Source organism: Miniopterus natalensis, chromosome 4 (assembly GCF_054644295.1).
Source record: "Miniopterus natalensis isolate mMinNat1 chromosome 4, mMinNat1.hap1, whole genome shotgun sequence".
NCBI lineage: Eukaryota > Metazoa > Chordata > Mammalia > Chiroptera > Miniopteridae > Miniopterus > Miniopterus natalensis.
This window is the reverse complement of record NC_142084.1, coordinates 59,747,254-59,771,859: the sequence shown is the minus strand read 5'-3', so window position 1 is coordinate 59,771,859 and position 24,606 is coordinate 59,747,254. Positions and strand designations below refer to the sequence as shown.

At 34.3% G+C, this 24,606-nt stretch overlaps 1 protein-coding gene across 3 annotated transcripts in view; it reads left to right on the top strand.

Annotated features, from left to right (window-relative positions):
* Positions 1 to 24,606, top strand: part of FZD3 (frizzled class receptor 3) — a 69,647-nt gene that overhangs the window by 36,534 nt on the left and 8,507 nt on the right. For all 3 annotated transcript variants that reach the window (XM_087816566.1, XM_016213857.2, XM_016213858.2), the window contains 2 exons: positions 17,740 to 17,888; positions 21,822 to 22,055. In XM_087816566.1, coding sequence (XP_087672692.1) covers positions 17,740 to 17,888; positions 21,822 to 22,055 — 383 coding nt within the window. The remainder of the gene's footprint in view (positions 1 to 17,739; positions 17,889 to 21,821; positions 22,056 to 24,606) is intronic.

Sequence of the window (24,606 nt, the reverse complement as noted above, 5' to 3'; positions counted from 1 at the left end):
TTTTTCAGGTACTTCGGGGGTTTTTTATTTAAAAGTAATTTCCTCGATTTAATGCCTTCTTAGAGGCTCAAAGCATTTTATGATAGAGTTACAAGTCTCAAAGGTTGTTGATCTTTCTACAAAAGCATTTCAATATAACAAACATAGTGTTTGGCTAAATACATGGGTTTTAGCCCTGGCCGATGTGGCTCAGTTGGTTGAGCATCATCTCATTCGAGAGTTCCATTCCAGTCAGGGCACATGCCTGGGTTGCAGGTTTCGATCCCCCTGTCAGGGTGCATTCAGGGAGGTGGCCCATCGATGTTTCTCTCACACATTTCTCTCTCCCCCATCCCTCTCCCTCCCCTTCTCTTTCTTCCTCTCCCTGTAAAATCAATGAAATAAATAAAAGCATGGGCTTTAAAGGCATGGGTTTATGTCTTATTCTCTAACATTCTGAACCTCAGTTTCCCCATGTAAAATGCAGGAAATAATATGTTACCTATAGTAATATCTACCTCATGGGTGACTATAAAAATTAAAGGGGATTGTAAATTTAAATCTCTTACTAGAGTGCCTTGCACAAAGGAAAATTTCAATAGTCTGTTTCTACAGGTACATACTTCTTGAAGCTTGAAAAAGGTTTACCCCTATATTCTGTACTAGAATGATAACTTTTTTCTTTTAAATATGGATTTTCAAAAGAGCACATTTTCTTTCCTAAAGTGACCCTTCATTTTTTTCATCTCTTTCATCCATCTAATGCAGTGCTATGTATCACCAAAGAAATTTTATACTAGAACCTGTGTCAGTAGTAGGAATGTGTTACCATAATACAAGCAGCTTAGCTAAGACTATCAAATTCACATTAGAGCCATTTGTAGAATTAAAAAAAAAAAAATTTTATAGAAAACAAACAAAAAATATTATTTGTATTCTTTCAGCAACACAAGGCAACCCATCTGTTGTTTATCTACTCTTGATTCAGAAAAACACAAAACTAGCAGAATAACATCAAATCTAACTTATGATTTTAGCTTCATTTTCTGATAATAGTGCTTCTCTTTACCAAGCAATTCCAAAAGGAATCATCATTGTTTATGAAAGGATCATGAGGGGAGTGGGTATGTTTTACACTTCCAACATTAGGGACAGTGAATATTTCTGTATAAATATATAGTGCTCCTAATTTTTTTCCTCTGCTATTAATATTTAAAGTGGTAAATATCCTGCCTATGACTTCCTAGTACCAAATTAATATTTCCTTAGAATTGTTTAGTGTCTGTAATAGAGGAAAACAGTAAGAATTCCCTGAAAAAAATATTCTAAATATCGTTTTATAGGAAAATATTATATTATAGAAATATAGAATAGTAAAGATTTATAGAAAACTGTCAATACTATTATAAGGTATACAGGTGTAAAATGCTGTCGAATGATACTTTTGGATAAATGTATTAAACGTACAAGTTACTATTATTCTAGTCTCTGTTAAACAGAATAGCCTAAGCTATAAATTCAATTTAAGTCTTTTTTAAAAAATATATCTTTTATTGATTTCAGAGAGAGGAAGGGAGAGGAGAAGAGAGAGATAGAAACATCAATGATGAGAGAGTCATTGATTGGCTGCTTCCTGCATGCCCCTGACTAGGGATCAATTTAAGTCTTAACTGCAGATATATCTGGTATACAAATGGTTTACACATTTTAGAAAAAATTTCAGTGTACCTGCCACAATCTGCAACAGGGCACAGAAAACTTTGTATAAAAGACCAGGTAGTAAATATTTTAGGCTTTGCCTGCCATATGGTTTTTGTTGCAAATATTCAACTCTGTTGATATAATACAAAAGCAGACTTAGATAATAAATAAACAAATGGAATTGTTCCAATAAAACTTTATTTACTAAAACAGTTGCAGCAGATTAGGTCTATAGGCTGTAGTTTGTCAATCCCTGATCTATATAGCAAGCATTATTCTATATCAATTTTGAAAGTTCATAACAGCAGTTGGTGACCTATGCCATTTTTCCGTCCCGTGTAAATTGTCAGTTTCATTCTCATGACTGCTGTTAAGAATCAGCATTTTAGGCTATTTGCATAATGGTATTAAAAATATTCAGTATAGTCTAGTACTATTATATTGCTACAATAAATAAATAAAAATAAATTCTAGTACATCATTATAAAGACATGCCAGTAAACCATTTTCCAATAGTTTTTAAAGTCATCACCACACCAACTTAAGGAAATAATTTCAGTAGTTTATGGGAGTTATAAAATAGAAGCAAAATAATATAATAATCATAGAAGCTTCTAGTTATTAAGTATTTACTATGCACCATGTTCTGAACTCAGCCATTATCTCATTTAATTCTCACTATAGCCCAGTAACTTAGATTGTACTCAATTTTACAAATATGGAAACTGAGTCTCATAGTTATACAACTTATCCAAATTCAAACAGTAAGTGATAGCTGGGATATGTCTTTCTGATTCCAAAGCTTACAGTCTTACCATCACTTTACACCTACCTCTTGTTATGCAAAAAACAGGAGTATTTGGGAGACAATTTAGTCCTGGCTGTATCCCTGACTAGCTTTGTGTCTTTAGACTAGTCACTCTATAATTTCTTTACCTCTAAAATTAGGGGATTGGACTGAATAATGAACCTAGAAACTTCTCTCATAAACCGCAGGTTTTTCCCCTTCATTTATAAGACTCAATTACTAATGCAACAGCCATTTATTATATTACCATTATGACATATTGACAGTTGTTGAGGAAGCAAGATATAGCTCCTATCCTGAAGGAGTTTATAGTCTAGTAGGAGAAAATAAATATGGAAATCAGATCATTCTGTGACTAGAGTACATTTATGAGTCTTCACTCTTGTTCCTTTAAAAAATAAGGAGAAACCTAGTGAAAACACCTTAAAGAAAGTGATATTGATTATACTATGGCTAAAAATACAAAATTGTTTAATAAGTGTACAAAGACCAATTTAGGAGAGTACATTTATTTTTCCAGCACTTCCAATGAATATTCTTCATAGCCAAGTTAAAGTATGTCTTTTTAGAAGTTGGATAGGAGAAAATTCCCTGAGATCCTAAGGTTTAAAAGTGACCAGATAATTATTTTAACAGTTTTTAAAATGTTTTGTCATCTTTACCCTCAAATAAAATATAGCACTTTAATCCCAAAGGGTAACTATGGAAAATTAAAAATGTGATGTCTTAAAATTATCACAAAATACAGCACTGCATGCAAATACATGTTCCTGTGTGAACATTATAGAGTGTATTTTGTGTATCTGATGGAAAGAGAATGGTGGCTATAATTCTGAAGCCCAAATCTTTGACTAGCTGCATACAGTACTGTTTACTTCAGTAGGGTGTATGTGCGTGTGTGTGTCTGTCTAGAGGAGTTCCTCTGTCCCCTTTTAACAAGAGAAAGGCCAGATTGTGTGCTTTATAAATTTTTGTTCTTGGTTTACTTCTGGTCTTGGTCCTATCTGAACCTTACTACTTGTACCATAATTGGAGAAAGTGAGTGATGGTCTGAAAATAACTTTTCCCCCTAGGGTTTATAGCTGAGCCTTCATAAGCTACCCTTTTCCATGCCTACTTTCTCCCTGGCCCCTCCCTAATTTTAGTAGCCCTTCCAATGGAAGGGACACATTAGCAAGGGGAAAAAGAGAAAAAGGATTATTAGAGTTTTTACCTAATCCTTTACAGTTCTTTTCCTCCTACAAAATGTCCATCTGTTGGCACAGTGGCTTATTTGTCCTCTCTTAGGACTCTCTTTTGTTCTTGGCCCAGTTCAAACACCTGTCAGAGGTAGAACCAGGAGGTGAGATTTGAGTGCCTTCAGATATTAGAGAGTGCAATAAACAGATACCAGTTATGCGCAAAATAACTGACTTTTCAGATTAGCTGGCTTGCTAGGTTAGAAGATACTTCCCAGGACCTCTGTGAAGTAAATAAACTGATGACCAGTAGTACATGTTGGATGTTTGAGCTAGAAGACTATTTTCTGGAATACCTGCATAGTTCTCTTCTTTACCAGTGGTTGTTAATGGTGTTTATTATGTCTATTCTAAAGTTATGTTTATTCTAAAACTTGTTTATGTCAGTAGTATGTATTATTACTTCAATATGGAGTTGAATTAAATTTCAGGTAAGCCAATGAAGTGTGGGTTGGAAAAGAAAGCATTGTTGTTATTAAAACTAATCTTTTTAAAAAGATTATTATCCAAGTTCATATGGACAAGATGAATTGTCAGATATTTGAAGAGATAAAAATCTAGGATTTTATACGTAGATTGCTTTATGAGTATTTGAATTCTCTGTTCACTTTAAGTAAATAGAAACTGGAAATCACAGATGATGAATAAACTTGTAGAAAAACTAAACATGTAAGAAAAAACTAGAATACTAATTGGTAGACTGGGAAAAAAATAAAAAGGCCTTGACCTTACATAGATGATGAACTGTTTTAAGTGAAAATAAATGTGGGTTATTTTTGGTGATTTTTCTGTTACCTGACCTTTTATTTATTTATTTTTGTTCCTACTACTAACCACCTACCTGATCATGTCAAATATGAAATCTTCCATTTTATATCCTTTTATGAATACAAATATTCTATCAGTGACTTTACAAACTGTTAAGATCATTTAGTTCACTAATATTTTGTAAGTTCGCTAAAGATGTGCTTAGAAGTTTGTCTCAAAAAATATTAGGAAAATGATAAGCTCAAGTTCCATTTGACAGTATGACTCCTGACAGTATGTATGAATAGCAGCATCCACAAAGTCTGAACCAATAAAATCTGGAAAGAATACACTACATGATTTAGTGGAGATCTCCAAACTATGCCCCGCTTCAAAAATAAGCATGAATTAGAGCTAGCAGTAAGGATCTAAGACTGATTATGCAGAGGCTGTCAGGCAGAAGGGAGGGGAAAGGTCACCTAAGTGTGGTTGCTGTTGGTGGAAATGGAGACTTGGACCAGCTAGAAAGTTGAGAAAGGGAGCCAGGAACTCCTTTGTGAGCCTAAATCACCATGATCATAGGCTGAACTGTTTACAGGTTAGTTGTACCTCCTGGCAATCAGCAGAAACAAATTGTTCCTGCAGGATTCCCATTCATTGTTTAACCAAATAGCACAATATAATGCCACCAAATACATGAGAAAGCAAGCCACTATGACTGAGAGTCATTGGACATAACATCAAACTTAGATCAAAACTGCAGATATTGAAATTGTCAGATACCGAATAATAGTAAGTATATAATACTCGTAGAAGTAATAGTCACAAAGATTACCAGTCTACAAGAAATTACTTGGAATAAATAACAGTGTTTTAAAAAATTAGATATCCAGAAACATAATTTTTGAAACAGAGACTCAATTGATGAATTTTTAAAATATAAAGCAGCCCAGCCGGGTGTGGCTCAGCGGTTGAGCATTGACCTCAGATCCAGGCGATCGGGGTTCAATTCCCAGTCAGGGCACATGCCCGGGTTGTGGGCTCTATCACTGACTGTCTCATCATTGATGTTTCTATCTCTCTCTCTCCCTCTCCTTTCCTCTCTCAAATCAATAAAGATATATTTAATAAATAAAATAAAATATAAAGCAGTTTAGACTGCTCTTTGAAGAGAAATTAAACTAATATATGTAGGTGAAAATCAAGTTATCCAGAATGCAGCAAGAGAGACAAGGAAAATACGAAAGTGATGTTAAGAGTAATGGAGGACAATCCTGGCCAGTGTGGCTCAGTTCGTTGGAGCATTGGTCTGGTACACCAAAAGGTTGCAGGTTCGAATCCAGGTCAGGGCACATACCCAGCTTGCAGGTTTGATCCCTAGTTGGGGTGCATGTGGGAGGCAACCAGTCGATGTTTCTCACATCAGTGTTCCTCTTTCTCCCTTCCTCTCCCTAAAAAATATTTTTAAAAAAGTAATGGGGCCCAGCTGGATGTCTCTCAGTGGTTGAGCACTGACCTAGGATCCAGGAGATCGGGGTTCGATTCCCAGTCAGGGCACATGCCCAGGTTGCAGGCTCCATCTCCAGTAGGGGACACGCAGGAGGCAGCCAATCAATGATTCTCTCATCATTGATGTTTCTATCTCTCGCTTCCTCTCCCTTCCTCTCTCTGAAATCAATAAAGATTTATTTAAAAAAAAAAGTAATGGGGGCCAAAATGAAAAGGCCTAATAGGAGTATAGTTAGAGTCTCAGGAGGGAGTTCCAGGAGAAGGGAATTGAGAGAATGTAGGAGAGACAATATTTAAAGAGATAATGACTGCAAATTTTCCAGAAATGTTGAACACATGAATTTGCAGATCAAAGAGGCATTATATACCCCTAGCAGGATAAATAAAAAATGTACACTATGGTGAAGCTGTGAAATGCCAAGGACAAAAATCTTGAATGCAGTCTCAAAGGAAGTACAGATCATCAAAAAAAGACCAGCACTTAAAAGGACAGCAGAGTTCTCAACAACAGCAATGAAAGCCAGAAGACAGTATGATAATATCTTTAAAATACTGAGAGAAAAAGCTTTTCAACCAGGAATTCATACCTTGTGAAACTCGTAGGCATGGAGATGCACTGTCAGATTTCCTTCAAAGAAAGACTTGCTGCTCAGCTTCAGAAGTGTGGTCAGCAGCCACCCTTCAGCCACAGAGAGCTGCCCTCTCTGAGGTCATGTCCTTCCTGGGGCTGCCTGCAATGAGAGATTGTCAGATGGGCTAAGAAGGCTGGCCTTTGTCCCAACATGAGACCCTCTAAATATCATTCACTCCAGAACAGCTCCCTACCAGTTTGGCAGAGGCTTTTCTGAATGCAAGGCAGGTCAACTTCCTCCTGTGCCCAATCTGTTTCCACTCCCATTTCCTTCACAGATACTATTCTCTCATAAACATCTTGCACCCCACATTTCATCTCTGAATCTCCTGGAGAACTCAACCTGTTCTCAAGAACATGGATAAATTAAATCCATTTTTATATAAATAAAAACAGTTCACCATCAAGTACTAAAGGAACTTCTAAAAGTTGTATTTCAAGAGGAATGAAAATGAAGAAAAGTAGATGTAAGAAGAAATGCAGAAATAAAGCTGTAAACATGTATATAAAGCTAAACAAATATTGTTTGTATAAAATACTAATAACAATGTAATTTGTGGGTTTAAAAAATACACCAAAAACCAAGTAGAAAAAAAAATAGGGCAAAATCTGTACATAGACCAGAATTGGGTTAATGCTGAAATGAATGATTTGCTTCAGAAATCAATTAATGGTGATCTAGAAATCCTGACAAAGTATGCTTCTCCACCCTCCTTTTTTTAAAAAAATCAGATTGGTAGTTTTTTGGCTTGTTGGGCATAACATCAAACTTAGATCATAACTGCAGATATTGAAATTGTCAGATATTTTATATTGTTAACTCCTTATGAAATACATGATTTGCAAATATTTTCTCCCATTCAGTGGGCTTTTTTTTTTTGCTTTTTTTTTTTTTATGGTTTCCTGTGCTGTACAGAAGTTTTGTAGTTTGATATAGTCCCACTTGTTTATTTTTGCTTTTGTTGCCTTTCATGGTCTATGCCCTAAATAGTTTTTACAGGGCTGAAGGAGTTGATGTGTTATAGTAAGGCTTGGCAAAGTCTAAACCATGTTTTCTGTTTTATTGTTCTATACTTAATAAATTAATTAAAAATTTTTTTATTCTGCAGTTTATATTTGGAAGAGACTGGAACTTTTCAAAATGATCTACCTTTGATTTGTTTTGGGGGGGAAACCAATAGTTTACTTTTTCATTTCAAAAAGGAAGGATTATGCTTTTCACATGACGAATGGGTGTCATTATACTGTGAATGAAGATTAGAGTTTTTTATGTGCATCAAGATTAAGCATAAATTCTACAGTTTTAAAAATATTTGTTTCCCAGTTATTATTGCATCCATACATTATTATAAAGTATATGTGTTCAGTAAGTATACTGTTCCATTTTCTAATTACTTCTAGCTCATAAGACAAATGACATCAGCGTGATCCTTTTTCCCTCAGGTATAACTTGGATGAAAGTTCAAGGTGTTGTCTTTTGCTTAATCTAACGTAACTTCTGAAGGAGTGAAAAATTTTATTTCATAATGTCATCAAAGCAAAGGAATTATAGAATAGAATTGAGATAACATTTCTGTTTTCATTTAAGTTTTTGAGTAAACTGGCTCTAAGCCTTTTATTTCCCCATTTGTGAGTTTTCTCTGAGGTTAATTAAATACAGTGGTACCTTGGTTTTCGAATGTTATCTGTTCTGAAAGACCGTTCAGGTTCTGAAACTTTCAAAAATCGAGGGATCAACAGCCAACAGCCGGGCCTCAGGATCTTGCCCTCAGCAGAAGCCGTGTGGCATGTTCGACTGCCAAGGCGTGTTCGAAAACCGAAGCATTTACTTCCGAGTTTACGGCATTTGTAACCTGAAATGTTCATCAACGGAGACGTTCGAAAACCAAGGTACCACTGTAATAGGCACAATATATCCAAGTGTCATTATAAATCTTTGTGATAATCTGTGGTTACTTCTCTGAGCATTATGCGCTGTATCGGTTTCTTCTGAACCAGACAAACTTTATTTCCTGTCAATTTACTCATCAAGCCATTTTCTCATCTCTTTGCCTATCACTTGAGAAGTTATGTGTTCCTTAAGTAATGGAATAAATTTTGTTTTTTAATCTTTAAATGGATTCCCTCTAATAATAAAAGGAAACCGTAGAAATTGAAATCCCAGCTTACTATACTTGTTTTTCACAGGGTTGCAAATAAATTGGTGGGCCAACGATAGGAGAAGATAAACTTAGGGAGTAAAAGGAAGATACACAGATATAGAACTAGGAGTGAATTATATCTAGTTAAAGAAGTGAATTACTTGCTAGCTTTTTACTTTAGTTACCCTATCTAATTTTGCTTTAATTTCAAAACTGTTGCCTCCCTGACAGGAACAAACTGTATTGTAATTGTAGGAGCCTTGACTTCCTTTTTGTCTTTTCTTTTTAAAAGGTATTGTAAATGTTTCTGACATATAGATATGAATAAAGAATAACAGTATACATTGAATACTAATAGATATACCACCCATTTAATAAAGAAAACACTAACAAACACCAGTTCCTCCTTTGTGATCCAATCTCCCTTCTAAACTATTGTCCAGGATTTGGAGTTTTTGTGTATTTACTTATATATTTACTCATATATTTTTCTAAATAATATTTAGTATTAGTTTGAGTATTTTAAAACTTTATAGTGTCAAAGCTGTATATATATTTTGCAGCTTGCTTTTGTCATTCATTATGTTTGTGAGGTTTGTCTCTGGTAATATGTATGTGCTTATTTGCTTTCTCTGCTGTACAACATTATATTGTATGAATGTATCACGTTTGTTTGTTTTACTCTTAATGGATATTTAGGTTGTACCTTGTTTTTCCTCTATTATAAACAATTCTGCTCTGAATATTTTTGTGTATCCACATGAGTTTATAATATATACACCTAAAAAGGGAAATGTTGGTTCATAACATATGTGAATCTTCAACTTTACTGGATGCTGCCAGATTGCAAGTTGTTGAACCAATTTAAAACCTCACGTGAAAGTACAGCGAGTTCTCATTGTTTCACATCCTCATCATCAGTTGGTATCATCAGATGTTTTAATTTTTGCCAATCTTATTGGCGATCCTCATTGCTATTTAAATTTGTATTTTCCTGATTACTAATGAGATCGAACTTATGTTTATTAGCTATTTAGATTTCTGTAAATTGCTTATTTATAAACACTTATGCTGGATTATAATTCTTTGTCCATTTTATGCATTACAGATATCTAGCTTGGCTTTTCACTTTTTAAATCATGCCCTTTGATCAGTATAATTTAATGTATATATTATTTATTTATCTTTTTCTTGTGTGTGTTTTTTTTAATTGTATCTTCTTTAAGAATTCTCTACCCTAAGGTCATAAAAATATTCCTCTGCAGTTTTAAAATTTTGCTTTTCAGGTGTGGATTTTTAACCTGTAGGATTTATCACATCTGGTGTGAGGAGGAAATACTAATTTTTTAAATATGCAGATATTCAGTTAGTGCCATTTAATGACTAGTCCATCCTTTCTCCAGTGAACTGTAATGCTGCCTCACATATCAAGTTTCCATATGTGAAACTTCTTTCACTGTTCTTTTCCATGGTCTGTTTTTATCTTTGCTTACTCTTCTATCATTGTCTTAATTACTGTGGCATTATGGTAGGTCTTTATATCTGATAGGACAAGTAGGACTTTCCAAAACAGAATAAAAATGAAGACAGATAAAGCAATGTATTATAAGTGCACAAAATATGCAATCAGAAGACCTCCGTTCTAGAACTGCTGTCACTTATCATCATGACAGATTCTGCATGAGCCTGATCAGTAATTTATTTTTATGTGGGCTTTGATGACCACAGACTCAGTATATGCCAACATTTTTAAATAAATCTATTTTTTAAAATGAAAGTAAACCTAATGCAATATGTGTCTCCATTAGTAAAGTATAGAAAGAAGCCAAGAACTCTGCCAACCTTATTCAAAGCCAAAGTCTCAGAAATAAGAAATTTAGGCTACCACAATAATCATAAGTATGCCCTTGGAGGGTTTCTTTTTTTACAATACTTTTTCCCCTCTTTAGCATGAATAATTTTTCTGTTTAATTAAAAAGAATTTAACCCCTGGGGTCTTTGATGGATTATGAATCTAAATTGAAAGAACTAAACACGGAAAATATTTTCCATATTATGATTGAATAAATTCATATTGCAAAATTCTGTTGATTAAAATTAGAGTGATGTTAGTGGAGATCAGTTGTTCTGAAGATAGTGAATGCAGGCTGTTAACAGCTCCCCAGACCATGTAGAAAAAGGACAGTAATCAAGATAGCTTACAGTGAATACAGGTAGTCTTCCTTCTCTGCCTAGGTTCCCTACAGTTCCCAGTAAATAGATCAAAGAAATATATCAGGATATATTTTAACATTAATAAGAGTATAGTGTGGGGTTTTGGGGGGGACTTTTTTGTTGTTTTTAATGCTCACTCAAGGGTATTTTTTTCCATTGATTTTTAGAGAGAGTGGAAGGGAGGGAGGGAGGAGGGGAGAGAGAGAGAAACATCGATGCAAGACACATTGACTGGCATCTCACCGAGGCCAGGGACCAAACCTGCAACACAGGTTTGGCCCAATACTCTTAACTACTGAGCAACACCAGCCAGGGCAGGAATATAGTGTTTTTAAAGGACAATTATAAAAGAGTTTTAAAGTTTCTCACTTGTCCATTTTAATTATACAAGGAACTGAGATATTTAGTGGGGGTTTTCTCAAAAAAATTATAGGCATTTAGTTCGTTATAAGGTTATTTTAATAAAAACAACATTGTATTCCTTTATTTAAATATTTTCCTTTAATGAGCTTTGCCTTTATAGCTAGTACATATCCTATTTTACATACTAATTGCCTGAAATTTGGGGGGTTCCTTATGCGATTTATAAATAGATAGTAATGCATTGTCCTTCCTCTTTTTCCTTGTTTATAAGGGAAAACTTCTTTCCTTATAGCAGTAGCTTGACCATTCTTCCCCAGTGTCTTGGCCCTCTGGCTCCAACACTCTGCCTAATGGCACATTCACAAAACAGGTGTTGCTTAAGTTGCTTTCCCACTGTATTTCTTTCGTGGGCAGGTGCTGACTTGTTCACCCTGGAATTTTGGCTTTAACCAGAACTTTATAATACAAAATGTTCCATCCCTGTTTTCTAATTCACTGTACTTTCTTGCCTAATTGAAGGTTTTGGTGGTTGGTGTTACTGTTGATCTTGTTTTGAGCACTCCTCTTTAATTCAAGCATATCTATTATAATATTTCTAATAAATTAGATAATATTTCTAATTTATGAAAGAAAGTGCAATGCAGTTTAAAACACTATAAAAGTAGTGAGATATGGTGTCTCACCTAGGCTCTCTTTTTTTCCCCTGCCCCCTTTCCTGGATAATCTTATATATTCCCATAGTTTAGACTGTGTCACCCAACTTTGTTTCTGAGTTCCAGACATATCTATTTACATGATATTTTCATTTGGAAGTCTACAAGGCATTTCCAACTTAACGTATCTAAAATAGAACTCTTCATTTTTCTCCTTAAACCTTTTTCCTACATCCTATCTCCAGTTCTTCCCCATTCATTAAGTGGTACCGTCATCCAAAAGTTGCTCAGACTCAAATTTGGAGCCATCTTTGAGCCCTCTTTCTCACATATCACACACAACCCATCAACTTCTCACCACCTCCGTTTCTACCTTAGTCCAGGCTGATACTTCCAGTATGACCTTCCAGTTCATCTACTTGCTTTTCAATTCCTGTTCCTTTACAATTTATTTCCAACACAGTAGCCTGGGTGATCTTTTCAAAAAATGAGATCATGTTGCTCCTTCAAACAAAACCCTCTGATGTCTCCCTATTACCTTTAGAATAAAAACCATGATTTTTACCATTACCTGCAGGACCATATATAATTTGGCCCCTCTCTACTGCTTTGCTTTATTTTCTACAATTCTCCTCTTGTGCTCAGCTCTAGCCATACCAGTCTCCTTCTTGTTCTTTGGAGATAACAATGGTTGTTGCTTTTCCTTCCACTTGAAATACTCCTACTGCAGAATATACTCCAAGTTCCTGCTTAAATGTCTTGTCTTTGGAGAGGCTTTTTCTCACCACTTTGATCTAAAATACATGCCCCATACACCACACCATATCCCAAAATGTTATTCCCTAATCTGCTTTAGTTCTGAGTTTATTACTATCTGAAATTATTAGATTTCTTTATTTCTTTGTTTATTGACAGCATTCCATGCTCACCCTTTCCATACCCTTCCCTAGAATGTAAGTTCAAAAGGGCAGGGCATTTTTTACTCATTTACTGGTATAGCTCTTATAGCAGGACATATAGGCACTATGTATTTAAGTCACTGAATTAATTAGCTGCATGACCTTGAGCAAATTGATTCACTTTTCCCAGACTTTGATTCCACATACGTAAATAAAGGGATTAGACTGTATACTGTCTCTGAAGAAGAGTATTTTAGACTGCAAATGGTCAGTCAATTGACTGCAGCCCCAGAGTCATTAAGTTCAAGCCCCCCATTTTATGTGATTTCACGAAGGTCACATTGTTTAGGCCAGTGCACTTTTCATGTCACACAGTACCTCTAATTCTTTGCTCAACTCTGATTAAACCTGCCACGATACTTCTTTGATTACAATTTTACTAGTTTTAATTTTTAGGTCCTTGGCCTCTTCATCTTCATTAAGCTACATTATTATATAAATTTATGTAAGCTATGTCTTTACATTTACAAATAATTTTCTTCAATCAGTCATTGTGTTCTCACTATTCATTGAATATAAGCAGATGTGACTTGAAGCATGCTTCTCAATGGTCACATTCTTCCCCTTACTTCCATCACTTTTATAGGAACTTACTGTTTTTTGTGAGCCAAAAAAAATGTGTACAATCATGGTTAATGTGTATATTTCAACTGGTACTATAGATTTTTAAATCATGGAAAAGGAAAATAATTTTTGGAGCAAAATTAGATGTAATAAAAACTAGTCTCTAATTCCCCTAGGAAAAATTTCAAGATTATTAGGGTCATAGGCTATTAGGATAAGCCTTAGAATTTACATATTCCAACCCCTTAATTTTCAGATGGGGAAATTTAAGTGTATAGCAGCATAGGAAACACTGGGATAAACAGATAAACAGTTCCTTATTTCAGGACTTCTCAGAGCCTTTTGTGTATGAATGTGCATGTGAATCTCCAAGGAAGGATTATAACATCCAAATTTTATTTTACCACAGAATATCTTATTGTGGATTACCTTTTAGTATCTTTTGGGACAGTAGCTTCATGTACCACATGTTTGAGCATTTATTAGGTGTCATGCACAGTTCTAAGTACTTTTATATTTTAACCCATTTGATATGCTACATATATTTGTTTTCTTAATATTATGTGAAAATCTATTGTTAAGAAGTAATGTGCCATAACAGAGAATGTAAGGAAGTCACAAGATGGTGTGTGTGTGTGTGTGTGTGTGTGTGTGTGTGTGTGTGTGTGTGTGTATGCAGAACATAAGTCTTGGACATTGATTCATTTATAATTCATCATAATGTTCTTTATCTAGTTGGTCATTACTCTATTTATATAGCGTGCTTTAGATAGTTACAATAGTCACTGTAATACCATATATTAAATGTCAATTATGATTTTTGATAATTTCTTAGAGCAATTCATTTGTAGAACATTTATTGATACCTACTATAATCCATTTACATTGTATCACATGAGCTTTTGGCATTCCATTTATATGGTAAAAGTTTTTCTGGTTACATATGTTTTGTAAATGTTAATTATATACGTATAATTTTCTCCACTTTAAAATATTCCTAAATGTCAGGGGAAAATTATTGTAAAACATGCTCAGAGGGAGAAAATGCCTTCCCATCAATATAACCACTATTTTCATTTTTCTGTATATTTTTATAATATTTTGGTAGCTACTCTTTGGAGATATGCACCCTTCTGCCTCTAGCCAATGAACCACACTTCTTGCTCTTGTGTGGTCCCTCTCCTTGAATTGGGCTGGCTCTGTGACTTCTTTTGATTAGTACAATGAGCAGAAGTGATTCTGCATGACCCTGAGGCTAAGTCTTAAGAAGTCTTGCAGCTTTTGCCAAGTTCCCTTAGAATGCTTGCTCTGGGAAAAGCCAGTCTTCAGTCAGAAGTAAGACTGCTCTGAAACAAGATGTATGGAATCCCAGGCTAGTCATAAGCTATGTGTGGTCAGGCTGCATGAAAGGAGGGAGGGAAAAAGAGGGAGAGAAATCCCCAGCCAGCTCCCACCTTTTTCAGCAATCCTAGCTGAGATGTCAGACATTTGAGTGAAGAAGCCGTCTTATATGTCTGTTCAGCTCAGTCTTTTTTTAGGTAATTCTAGTCCCAGCTGTCATCTGACTGCAGCTACATTGAGAATCTGAGCGTCATTTAGCTGAGCCCAGTCAGCTCACAGAACTGTCAGAGATGATAATAAATTCTTGTTTTAAGCCATTACATTTTGGTGTGGTTTCTTACACAGCAGTAGATACCTAGAACAATGTTTATTTATATACAAGCAAGTATATTACTCCCCCCCTTTATTAACTCAAAAATGGTAGTTGTTATACACATTTTTCTTTTTTGTCATTTAACATCTAAAGAGAAACGCTTCCTCAGTATTTTTTATGACATAGTATGCCACTGATTGGATAAACCACAATGTTTCTATTATTTTACTATTATTGCAGACATCTTTGTACATACGTCATTTCACATATATGTGAATATTATATCTGTAGCATAAATTTTTAAAATAATTGCTTGATCAAAAGGTATAATTTTTTATTGAGATATAATTGACATACAAAAGTTTCACAAAGAGTGAACTTTTTATAAATATTGCCAAATTGTCTTTTACAGAGGTTGTATGAATTTATATTTTCATCTGCAATATATAAGAGTGTATTTCTCCACACATTTGCTGATACGATGTGCTATCTAATAGGCTAAAAAAATCATTATGTAATTGTAATTTTTAAAAAACTGAAGTTGCGCTCATATTTGTATTTAAATTTCTGTAAACTATCCACATAGTTTACCTATTTTTCTGTAGGTGGTAGATTTTTTTCTTATTTGTAATTCTTAATTAACAAAATTGGCTCCTTTATCTGCCATAATGTTTGCAACAATTTTATGTCTGCTTTTTTTATTGTCTTTTGGTTATGTTATGGAAGTTACGGCCATTTAAAATGCTGCGGTTTTATTGATGTATCTTCGCTTTTATGATAGATTTATTTATGTTTACTTCTATGGCTTTTAGATTTTGTGTCATAGCTAGACAGTTTTTCTCTACCCTGAGAGTAAAGCTTTTATCTTGAACTTCATGGCTTCTTTTTGTTGTTTGATTTTTATTTTTTACATTTGAATTTTTTATCTAGTAGGAATTTATCTTGGTATGGGATATGGTATGTAATCTCTAGATTTATATATTTTTCCAGGTTTTTACTGTTTTGGTAATATGACTTGAAAGAAGAAATATTAATACCACTTGGGGAGAAACCTGACCAAAGAAATCTGGAATATATAATAAGTGCCTTTTCCCCCTTTTTGTTCGTTTTAGATGCTAAACTTCTAAGTGTCATAATTTAAAAAGAAATTTTGTGCTCTTATGTCTAGGATGAGGGGAAGATAACATTTTTGCTTTTTTTAAAAAAAATATATCTTTATTAATTTCAGAGAGAGGAAGGGAGAGGGAGAGAGAGAGATAGAAACATCAATGATGAGAGAGTCAACTGATCAGCTGCAGCTCGCACCTGGGCATGTGCCCTGACCGGGAATAGAACCCTGATCGCCTGGATCCTAGGTCAATGCTCAGCCGTTGAGCCACCCCCGGCCAGGCCATTTTTGCTTTCTTATGTGACTGAAAATGTGCAGTATGAAGTTCCTCAAGAATAAAATTTTTACCTTGGAAGGGGTTTTTCATTTTTTTACTCTGGTTATTGATATATAAGAAAATTTGATCTTTGTATATTAATCTTGTCTAGCTTAATTACTGAACCTTTCATTGTTTCTTCCTTCCCCCCCCCCCCCCCCCCAGTTGATTCTCTTGGATCTTTTGGATAGTTTTATTGTCTCTCTGTTCCCAGTACTTACACTATGTTTTTAAGTTTTGCTTCTGGCAGGTATCTCATTGAATCGATTAGACTTCTGGAATGGTAGCTGTATTCTTTTTAGCTCCAGAGGATAGAACTAGGACAGACGGGAGGAACAGCTAGAGCTATTTGAACATGGAAGAAAAGCTGATGTGACAATATTAATGTCAGATAAAATACAATTTAAGGTGAAGAGTATTAATAAAGTAAAATAAGCAGCTAGAGCATTATTGTCAAGAATATAGGGAAGATTTGAACAACACAACTAATGGAAGTTGAACTAATACATATAGAAAATTTTGTACCCAACAAATAGAGAATATGTGTTATTTTTGAGCACACAAGGAATACTTAGAAAAATTGTGTCCTAAATCACAAAAGTCTCCAAAATTTAAGGTAACTAGAATCTATAGACCAGTTTCTCTTACCACAATAATTAAACTTGAGTCCAGCATTAAAACGAAATTTTTGAAAAACTCATCTGACAAAAAACTAGAAAATGCATTTACAAATAATTTATAGGTTAAAGAGGAAGCTTGAAAAAAGTCAGAGTAAAGATGAAGTAGGCAGATGGAAAAGCATATTAAAGATAACAGTTTTTAAATATAGGAGTAGCAAAATTGGCCAGTATAGGTATTACTTGAGCCTCTATGTCTATTCATGGTTTATTTGGACATTAATGTTTTTTTTAGAAGGTGGCCAATCTGAGCTAATAAGAAAAACATAGGACTAAAAATATAGATTATAAATTTATCGTCAAATGTTCAGGAGTGTATCTTTCCATATAACCAGAAAATTAACTATAGAACTATACAAGTGAAAACATCAAATTGTAGAATTATTTTACTATTGTTTATTTTATTTTAAAGATTTTATAATGGCCTTTAATAGGTTCTTTTGATATGTTTAAGATATTTTTCTTTCCCTTCTTTAGGTCACTCAGATGAGTCGTCCAGACCTGATTCTCTTTCTGATGAAATACCTGATGGCTCTCATAGTTGGTATTCCCTCCATTTTTTGGGTTGGAAGCAAAAAGACATGCTTTGAATGGGCCAGTTTTTTTCATGGTCGTAGGAAAAAAGAGTAAGTTAAAGTAAATTATTGCAATGTTTACAAACTTCACGTTCATGTAAATTTTTTTGTGTTGCTTACATTAAAATAATTTGTATTTGGAGGAAGTATTCCAATAAGATTGTAACTTCAGCTGCCATTAGTTAAGACTGACACAGTAGCATGTCTTAATTAAAAGCTAAAAACTTGGCCCTGGCTGGGTAGCTCAGTTGGTTAGTGTGTCATCCTGATTCGCCAAGGTTGTGGGTTCAATCTCTAGTCAGGGCACATACAAGAATCAACCAATGACTGCATCAATAAGTGGAAGAACAAATTAATGTTTCTCAAGTTAATTTTTTTTTAAATGCTAAAAACTTACTCTGAGAAGATAGCCAAGTAGAATTGGGCTTAAGATCCCTTCCTTACTAATTTAAAATATATGAAGAAAGGCCAATCTTTAGTTTTAAAAATTCAAATAATTTTCCTTAAAATTAAAAACAAATTAATGCTTTTATGTATATTCTTATGTTACCCTCTTGATATATCTATGAGGGTTGGTATGTATTATAATCTCTCTGTTACAGATGAGAAAACAGACACAGAGAGGTTAAGTGCCTTGACCAGAGTCACAGGTATTTGATTAGGCTTCTATTTCCAATTATTTATTGTTCTTCCAAATATACCATAAATGATTTAAAGAGATAGTATGTTATTCCATTCTGATGTAGTATACATTAAAGCCAAAATAGAAAAAGCTGTATCATTAGGTTAACATGAAATATGTTTAAGAAAGTATTTTAATTCAATTCCTAGTTGGCCACACTGCATAATTAGAGTATCGTGGTAACTATAAGACTTACCAAAGCAGTCTTTTGAGGGTATATTTAAGGAATCATTAATTTTTTGAACCCTTAGTTCATAAAATAAAACAAGACTCAGAATAAATCTTATATGAATACTATATCTAAATTCTAAGTTAGTGGAATCTATATAGGGTCCATGGAAAGCTCTTAAGATTTTATTTAAAATGTTGTGCCTTGTATGGGTTAATGTACCTTTATTATACAACTTAAAGTGCCTCAATAACAAAAATCTGTATTTTCTAAAATATTAGTAATTAACAGTTTTTATGAAACAGTTTAGATTGAAATAAAATAGTCACATTTTAAAAATACATATTCTGAGACTGCTACTAGTGATATCATATAATGTATTTCTCCTTTAAATACAGTTTCATAGGGAAAGAAGGGGAAAGATTTATTCAACAACAACAAAATGTATTTTATAGGCATTGATCCATCCTTTAAACTGTCTTTATTGAATGCTTACTATGTGCCATGAACTATCTTGGGATGCCAGGTATTCAATAGCAAGCAAAACAGACCAAGTCCCTGCTTTCACTGAGTTTTCTTCTTTGTAGGATTTACTGTGATTTATCTGTGTATTTGTTGAAATATTTAAATATATTTTAATCACAGTAAAACATAATGCTGAGGAAGGGGATTGAATTAAATATTCCTGGTCACCTCTGGACCATGCACAAACAATTCTGTATGGGGTTGTATTGGAAATTCCAGATAGAGCTAAACCCAACCTACCCTTATGGGGAATTATCCTAGTTATTGGGAGATCCTGGTTGGGCCAGAATCCTTTTCAAACTGATTAGAGTTCCCAAGGATCCTTTTAGTTGGTTTTCTGCAACCATGGATTCCCTACCCAACAAAGTCATTGTGATTCTCCCAGCTAGGACTATGCTCTGGGCTAGTTGGCAGCTCCGTATTCTGGAGCTCAAGAGTGTGAGCATCCTATAGCTATTTCTAGTGCTTGCCTGGTTTAACCTTTGAGAAATGACTATCAAGTAATCATAATAATGGCTACCAAATAACTGAGCACACCCTTTCCTACACATTTTATACATTATTAAATCATTTAATCTTCTAAACAACCTTGTGAGAGAGATCGTCATTTTACTGAGGCTTGGAACCAAAGTTTCATAGCTAGTGAATGCTAGAATTAAAATTCAAACCCAAGCATTCTGACTGTAGACTCTAGTCTTTGCTCTTAACCCCTTTATTATACTGTGCTATAGAGATTGGCTTCTAAAACTGTGTTAATCAAATTAGTGTTCTCCCCCTAAGTGAAGCCACATTTAAGACTGCTTATGCTAATAATTTTGACACTGATTGAAATATTTTTAGAAATTTTCTTTTAGAATTGTCTGGGTAACATCACTTAATTTTTCTGGATCTTTGTTTTCTTATCTGTAAAATGAGGGGACAAACCTTCACCATTTGAAGGTGGATTAAATCTTTGGAACAATCAGAAGTCAGTTTGAACCAAATTTTAAAACTAAATTTAGAAAATAAAGTCAGTAGTCAAGACTGACTTGGGATGTACATATATATGTATTGATGACAGAGGAACAAATACTGTATTTTTCTTAAAAACTATTCTTGTTCTTTCTTCTGTCTAGTTTTTGACACTTTGTTTCCAGGATATATGTAAACATTATTTTATCATTACTTTATGATTGGCTTCGAAGCCACTTTAAACTTAAGTTTGATCCCTGACTACTGGTTTTGTTGTGTGTCTTTTAGGAAGTCCATTAATCCCTTAGAACCTCAGTTTCTTCATCTATAAAATGAGAACCACAGTATACCTAATATCCTCTTAGAAGTACTCTCTCAGGACATTAGTTTCCATAATAAAAACATTATTAAGAAGGATAGCCCTGGCCGGTGTGGCTATTGGTTGGGTGTCATCCCGTGCACCAAAAGGTTGCTGCAGGTTCGATTTCTGGTCAGGGCACATTCCCGGGTTGTGGGCTCAGTCCCCAGTAGGGGGCATGTAGGAGCAGCTGATCGATGTTTCTCTCTCTCTCCCTCTCCTTTCCTCTCTCTCTCAAAATCAATTTTTAAATTTTTTTTAAAAAAGGATCAAAGGAGAATGTATTTAAAATACCTGGTACAATGCAGGTACTCAACGAATAGTCTTCCTTCAGCCCTTCTACCCCAGCACTAAAAACAACAACAATGCCTTTGTAATTTGAAAAAAGAATATTTGCACTTTCTCACTATATGACGCAATCTTTACACATTGGAGTATTTTTGTAATGAAATTGTTAGCAAATTTTAGCTTTAACTGTGGTTCTCAAGTCAGTTACATAAACTGAGACACTGATCTTTGCAACTATTTAATTGGCTCTTTTATTAAATTAATTACTGCTTTGTTCATTGTCATAAGCATGTATCTGCATTTAACACTTTCATAGCAGATACACTTTCATAGCAGTTATAAACTTTTGCTCTTGACAATAACTTATCCCCTTAAATTTTTTCCTTAAGCCTTTACGAACTTAACTATGTTTGCTTAAATTAATTTTTCATATGTTTTGTTCTAATTATGGCCACTCATGTTTATTCCAGCACTAGACAATTGCTTATGCTAGGAAATCAAGTTGTAGCCTTAAAACAACTGCTCTAACAAGTTAAAAAATGTATCTGTGCTACGATGAGGGCCTCCATTACTTCCATAAACCATGCAATAAAACAATCCCTCTACTTTTCTAGTAATACCTATTTAGGTGCTCATGCAAATCATAAAATTCTTTAGCTGAAAAGGACTTTTTAGAAGTTTTGAAATTGTACAACTTCATTTTATAGATAAGGAAAATGAAGGAAAGGAGGTAGTGACTTGCCTAAGATCACATATTTGGTGATAGAGTTGAAAGTAAAATTTTTATTTCCTTATTCTAGCACAGTCCTCTTTGCATCTATCACTTTAGAGGACAGATTGACATGAATTTCTGCAATATTCTTTCCTCTGCTAACAATGTCATATCTGCCCTAAAGACATTATGCGGAGAGCAATTAATTTAAAGAGTAACGTCAGTGTGTCACAAAAGTATTGTTTGTTAGTCTGTAGGAATGTTAATCTGTATCTTAAACTTAGAATTTTGTTGTCTAGGATAGTGAATGAGAGCAGACAGGTACTCCAAGAACCTGATTTTGCTCAGTCCCTCCTGAGGGATCCAAATACTCCTATTATAAGAAAATCAAGAGGAACGTCCACTCAAGGAACATCCACACATGCTTCTTCCACTCAGCTGGCTATGGTGGATGATCAGAGAAGCAAAGCAGGGAGTATCCACAGCAAAGTGAGCAGCTACCACGGCAGCCTCCACAGATCCCGTGATGGCAGGTGAGTTTTACTGGTAGCTTAGTTTATTTCATGTGTTGAATTAGAGTTACACAGCTTAAGGAAGAGTAACCAATTCTGAAATAAAAGTCGAGCATTGTTAATTTTTTTTAAACTTTGCTAGGAACAGTTGTCACAGATCATGGTCCAACTTAAAGCCAGTCAAAGGAGTTTAGGCTTGATGTAGTAAACAATATGGAGTCACCAAAGGGTATTCAGTAAGGAGAAGGCAGGATGAAATTGGTTATGTTAGTAAGATTAAATTAGCAAACAATTATGGATTACCTACTATTTCAGCCACTGTTCTGGGAATACAGAGATGATTTAGGCATAATCTTTGTTTTTAATAAGTTCATGTCTATTAAGAAAGATAATGTAGTCACTGTTAGTGTTGTGGTTAAAAACATGGGGTTTGGAATGATAAGTTTCATTGACTGTAAAATGGAAAAAGTAATAATATCTGCCCCTTTAGGACTGTTGTAAAAAAATAAATGAGATAATATATCTAATTGCTTAGAACAGTGCCTGTCTCGGTAAGTGCCTGATAACTTCTGTTATTATTGTAAGTGAACAATTAAAGTAAAATATAAATATGATAGTACAGTTGGCCCTCTGTATCTGTGGGTTTTGCATTCAGGAATTTAACCAAATGCAGATCAGAAATATTGGGGAGAAAAGTGTTACTTTGTTGCTGACATGTACTATGTAGTTTGGCCTATGGTGTTTGTGTCTGCCCTGAACATGTACAGACTTTGTTGTCTTGTCATTATTCCCTAAACAGAACAGTAAAACAACTATTTACATAGCATTTACATTGTATTAGATATTATAAATAATCTAGAGATGATTTAAAGTATATAGGAGGATGTGTGTAGGCTATATGCAAATACACTATTTTGTATAAAGGTACTTGAGCATCCATAGATTTTAGTATCCGCTGGGGTCCTAGAACTAATCCCTGGTGGATACCAAGGGAAGACTGTATAGTCCAGAAGTTGGCAAACTTTTTCTACAAAGAGCCACATAGTAGATATTTTAGGCTTTGTGGGTCATATGATCTCTGTTGCAACTATTCATTTATGCTGTAAAAAATAAATGAGATAATATATCTAATTGCTTAGAACAGTGCCTGTCTCAGTAAGTGCATAGTATGAAAGCAGCCCTAGACAATATGTAGTCAAAATGGGAATGGCTATATTCCAGTAAAATTTTACTTATAAAAATAGGAAGGGCATAGGGTCAGAGAAAGCTTCACAGAGAGAATGAGAGAAAGGGATCTCTTTTCTTGTTAAATTTGATAATGGAGACACTAGATTAGAAACTTCTTAGGAGCTTTGCAATAATTCAGTTGAGAGGTGTTGAAGGTTAATAGGAAAGTAATGGCAGTGGGAAGAGAGGAAGAACTAATCTGAAAAATATTTAGAAAGAAGAAAAGATAGAAATTGGTGATGGATTAATAGCAACTAGAGAGGATTATATCAAAGATTTTTATTTTATTTACTTTTTTAAGATTTATAGTTTGGGAAACTGAAAGAATGAACATTCTTATGCCTAAAATAGCAAGCATTCTGTGTTAACTTTAAAGCACCTGTTTCTGCAACTGTCTGGTATCTTTTCAATCTCATCCCAGGCTTTCTGTCAGTCTTCTCTGTCCTAATGTAGGATATAAGTCCTACACTTACTCTCTTTTTAGATCTTCTTGGAAGATCTTTGCCTTCTAAGTGGGTCAGCTACTCGTTTTGTGTTTTAAAAAGCAGCAGCCTTTCTTTGACTATGATATATTTTCTATCTTTTATTCATTTTTTTCCTTGCCAGATTTTGAAATGAAATTTTAAGTATTTCCTTTCCACCTATTCCATTCTTTATTTCTTGTGTATCTATTTATTTACTCCATCTTACCCACCTGAACTGTACCATGTTTTTAACCCCATTCAAAGATCTTTTCTCTTTCCTGCCTTTTCCCTTCCATTCAGCACTCCTATGTGAGAAACCTTCTAAGTGCTAGGGACCAAGAGATGGAAGACAGAAGAGTAAACAATCAGTTATAATACACTTTAATGGGCATAATCATATATATACAAGGTGCTTTAGGATCCCAGAGAAGAAAACCATCTAACTCATCGTGGAAAGTTTAAGACAACATTGTACTGCTACTTTGAGTAGGATTCAGAGAACACAGTTGGAAATTAATGACAGGGAAAGAGTATATACAGAGGCAAGGAGGACAGAAGGCAGTTAGATATTGGAGTATGTACATTTAGGCATTTGTGGTGATAAAATCGGGTCTGTATTTGAGAATGATCACTTTGTCAACAGCATAGGAGAGGAGATTTTAAGTAAACCCAGTTGGGAAGTTTCTACATTAATTTAGGGGTCCTATCTTAAGTCACTCATAAGAGGGAGGGAGTCAGAGAGTCTTTTAGAATACATTATGTCAACACCATCCTCCATGAAATAACTATCAGCATTATTTGACATTTGATATTATTAGCCTTATCCTTTTCAATAATGTTTGAATATTTATAGTACAATACCTGTGCATATGCATGTGTTA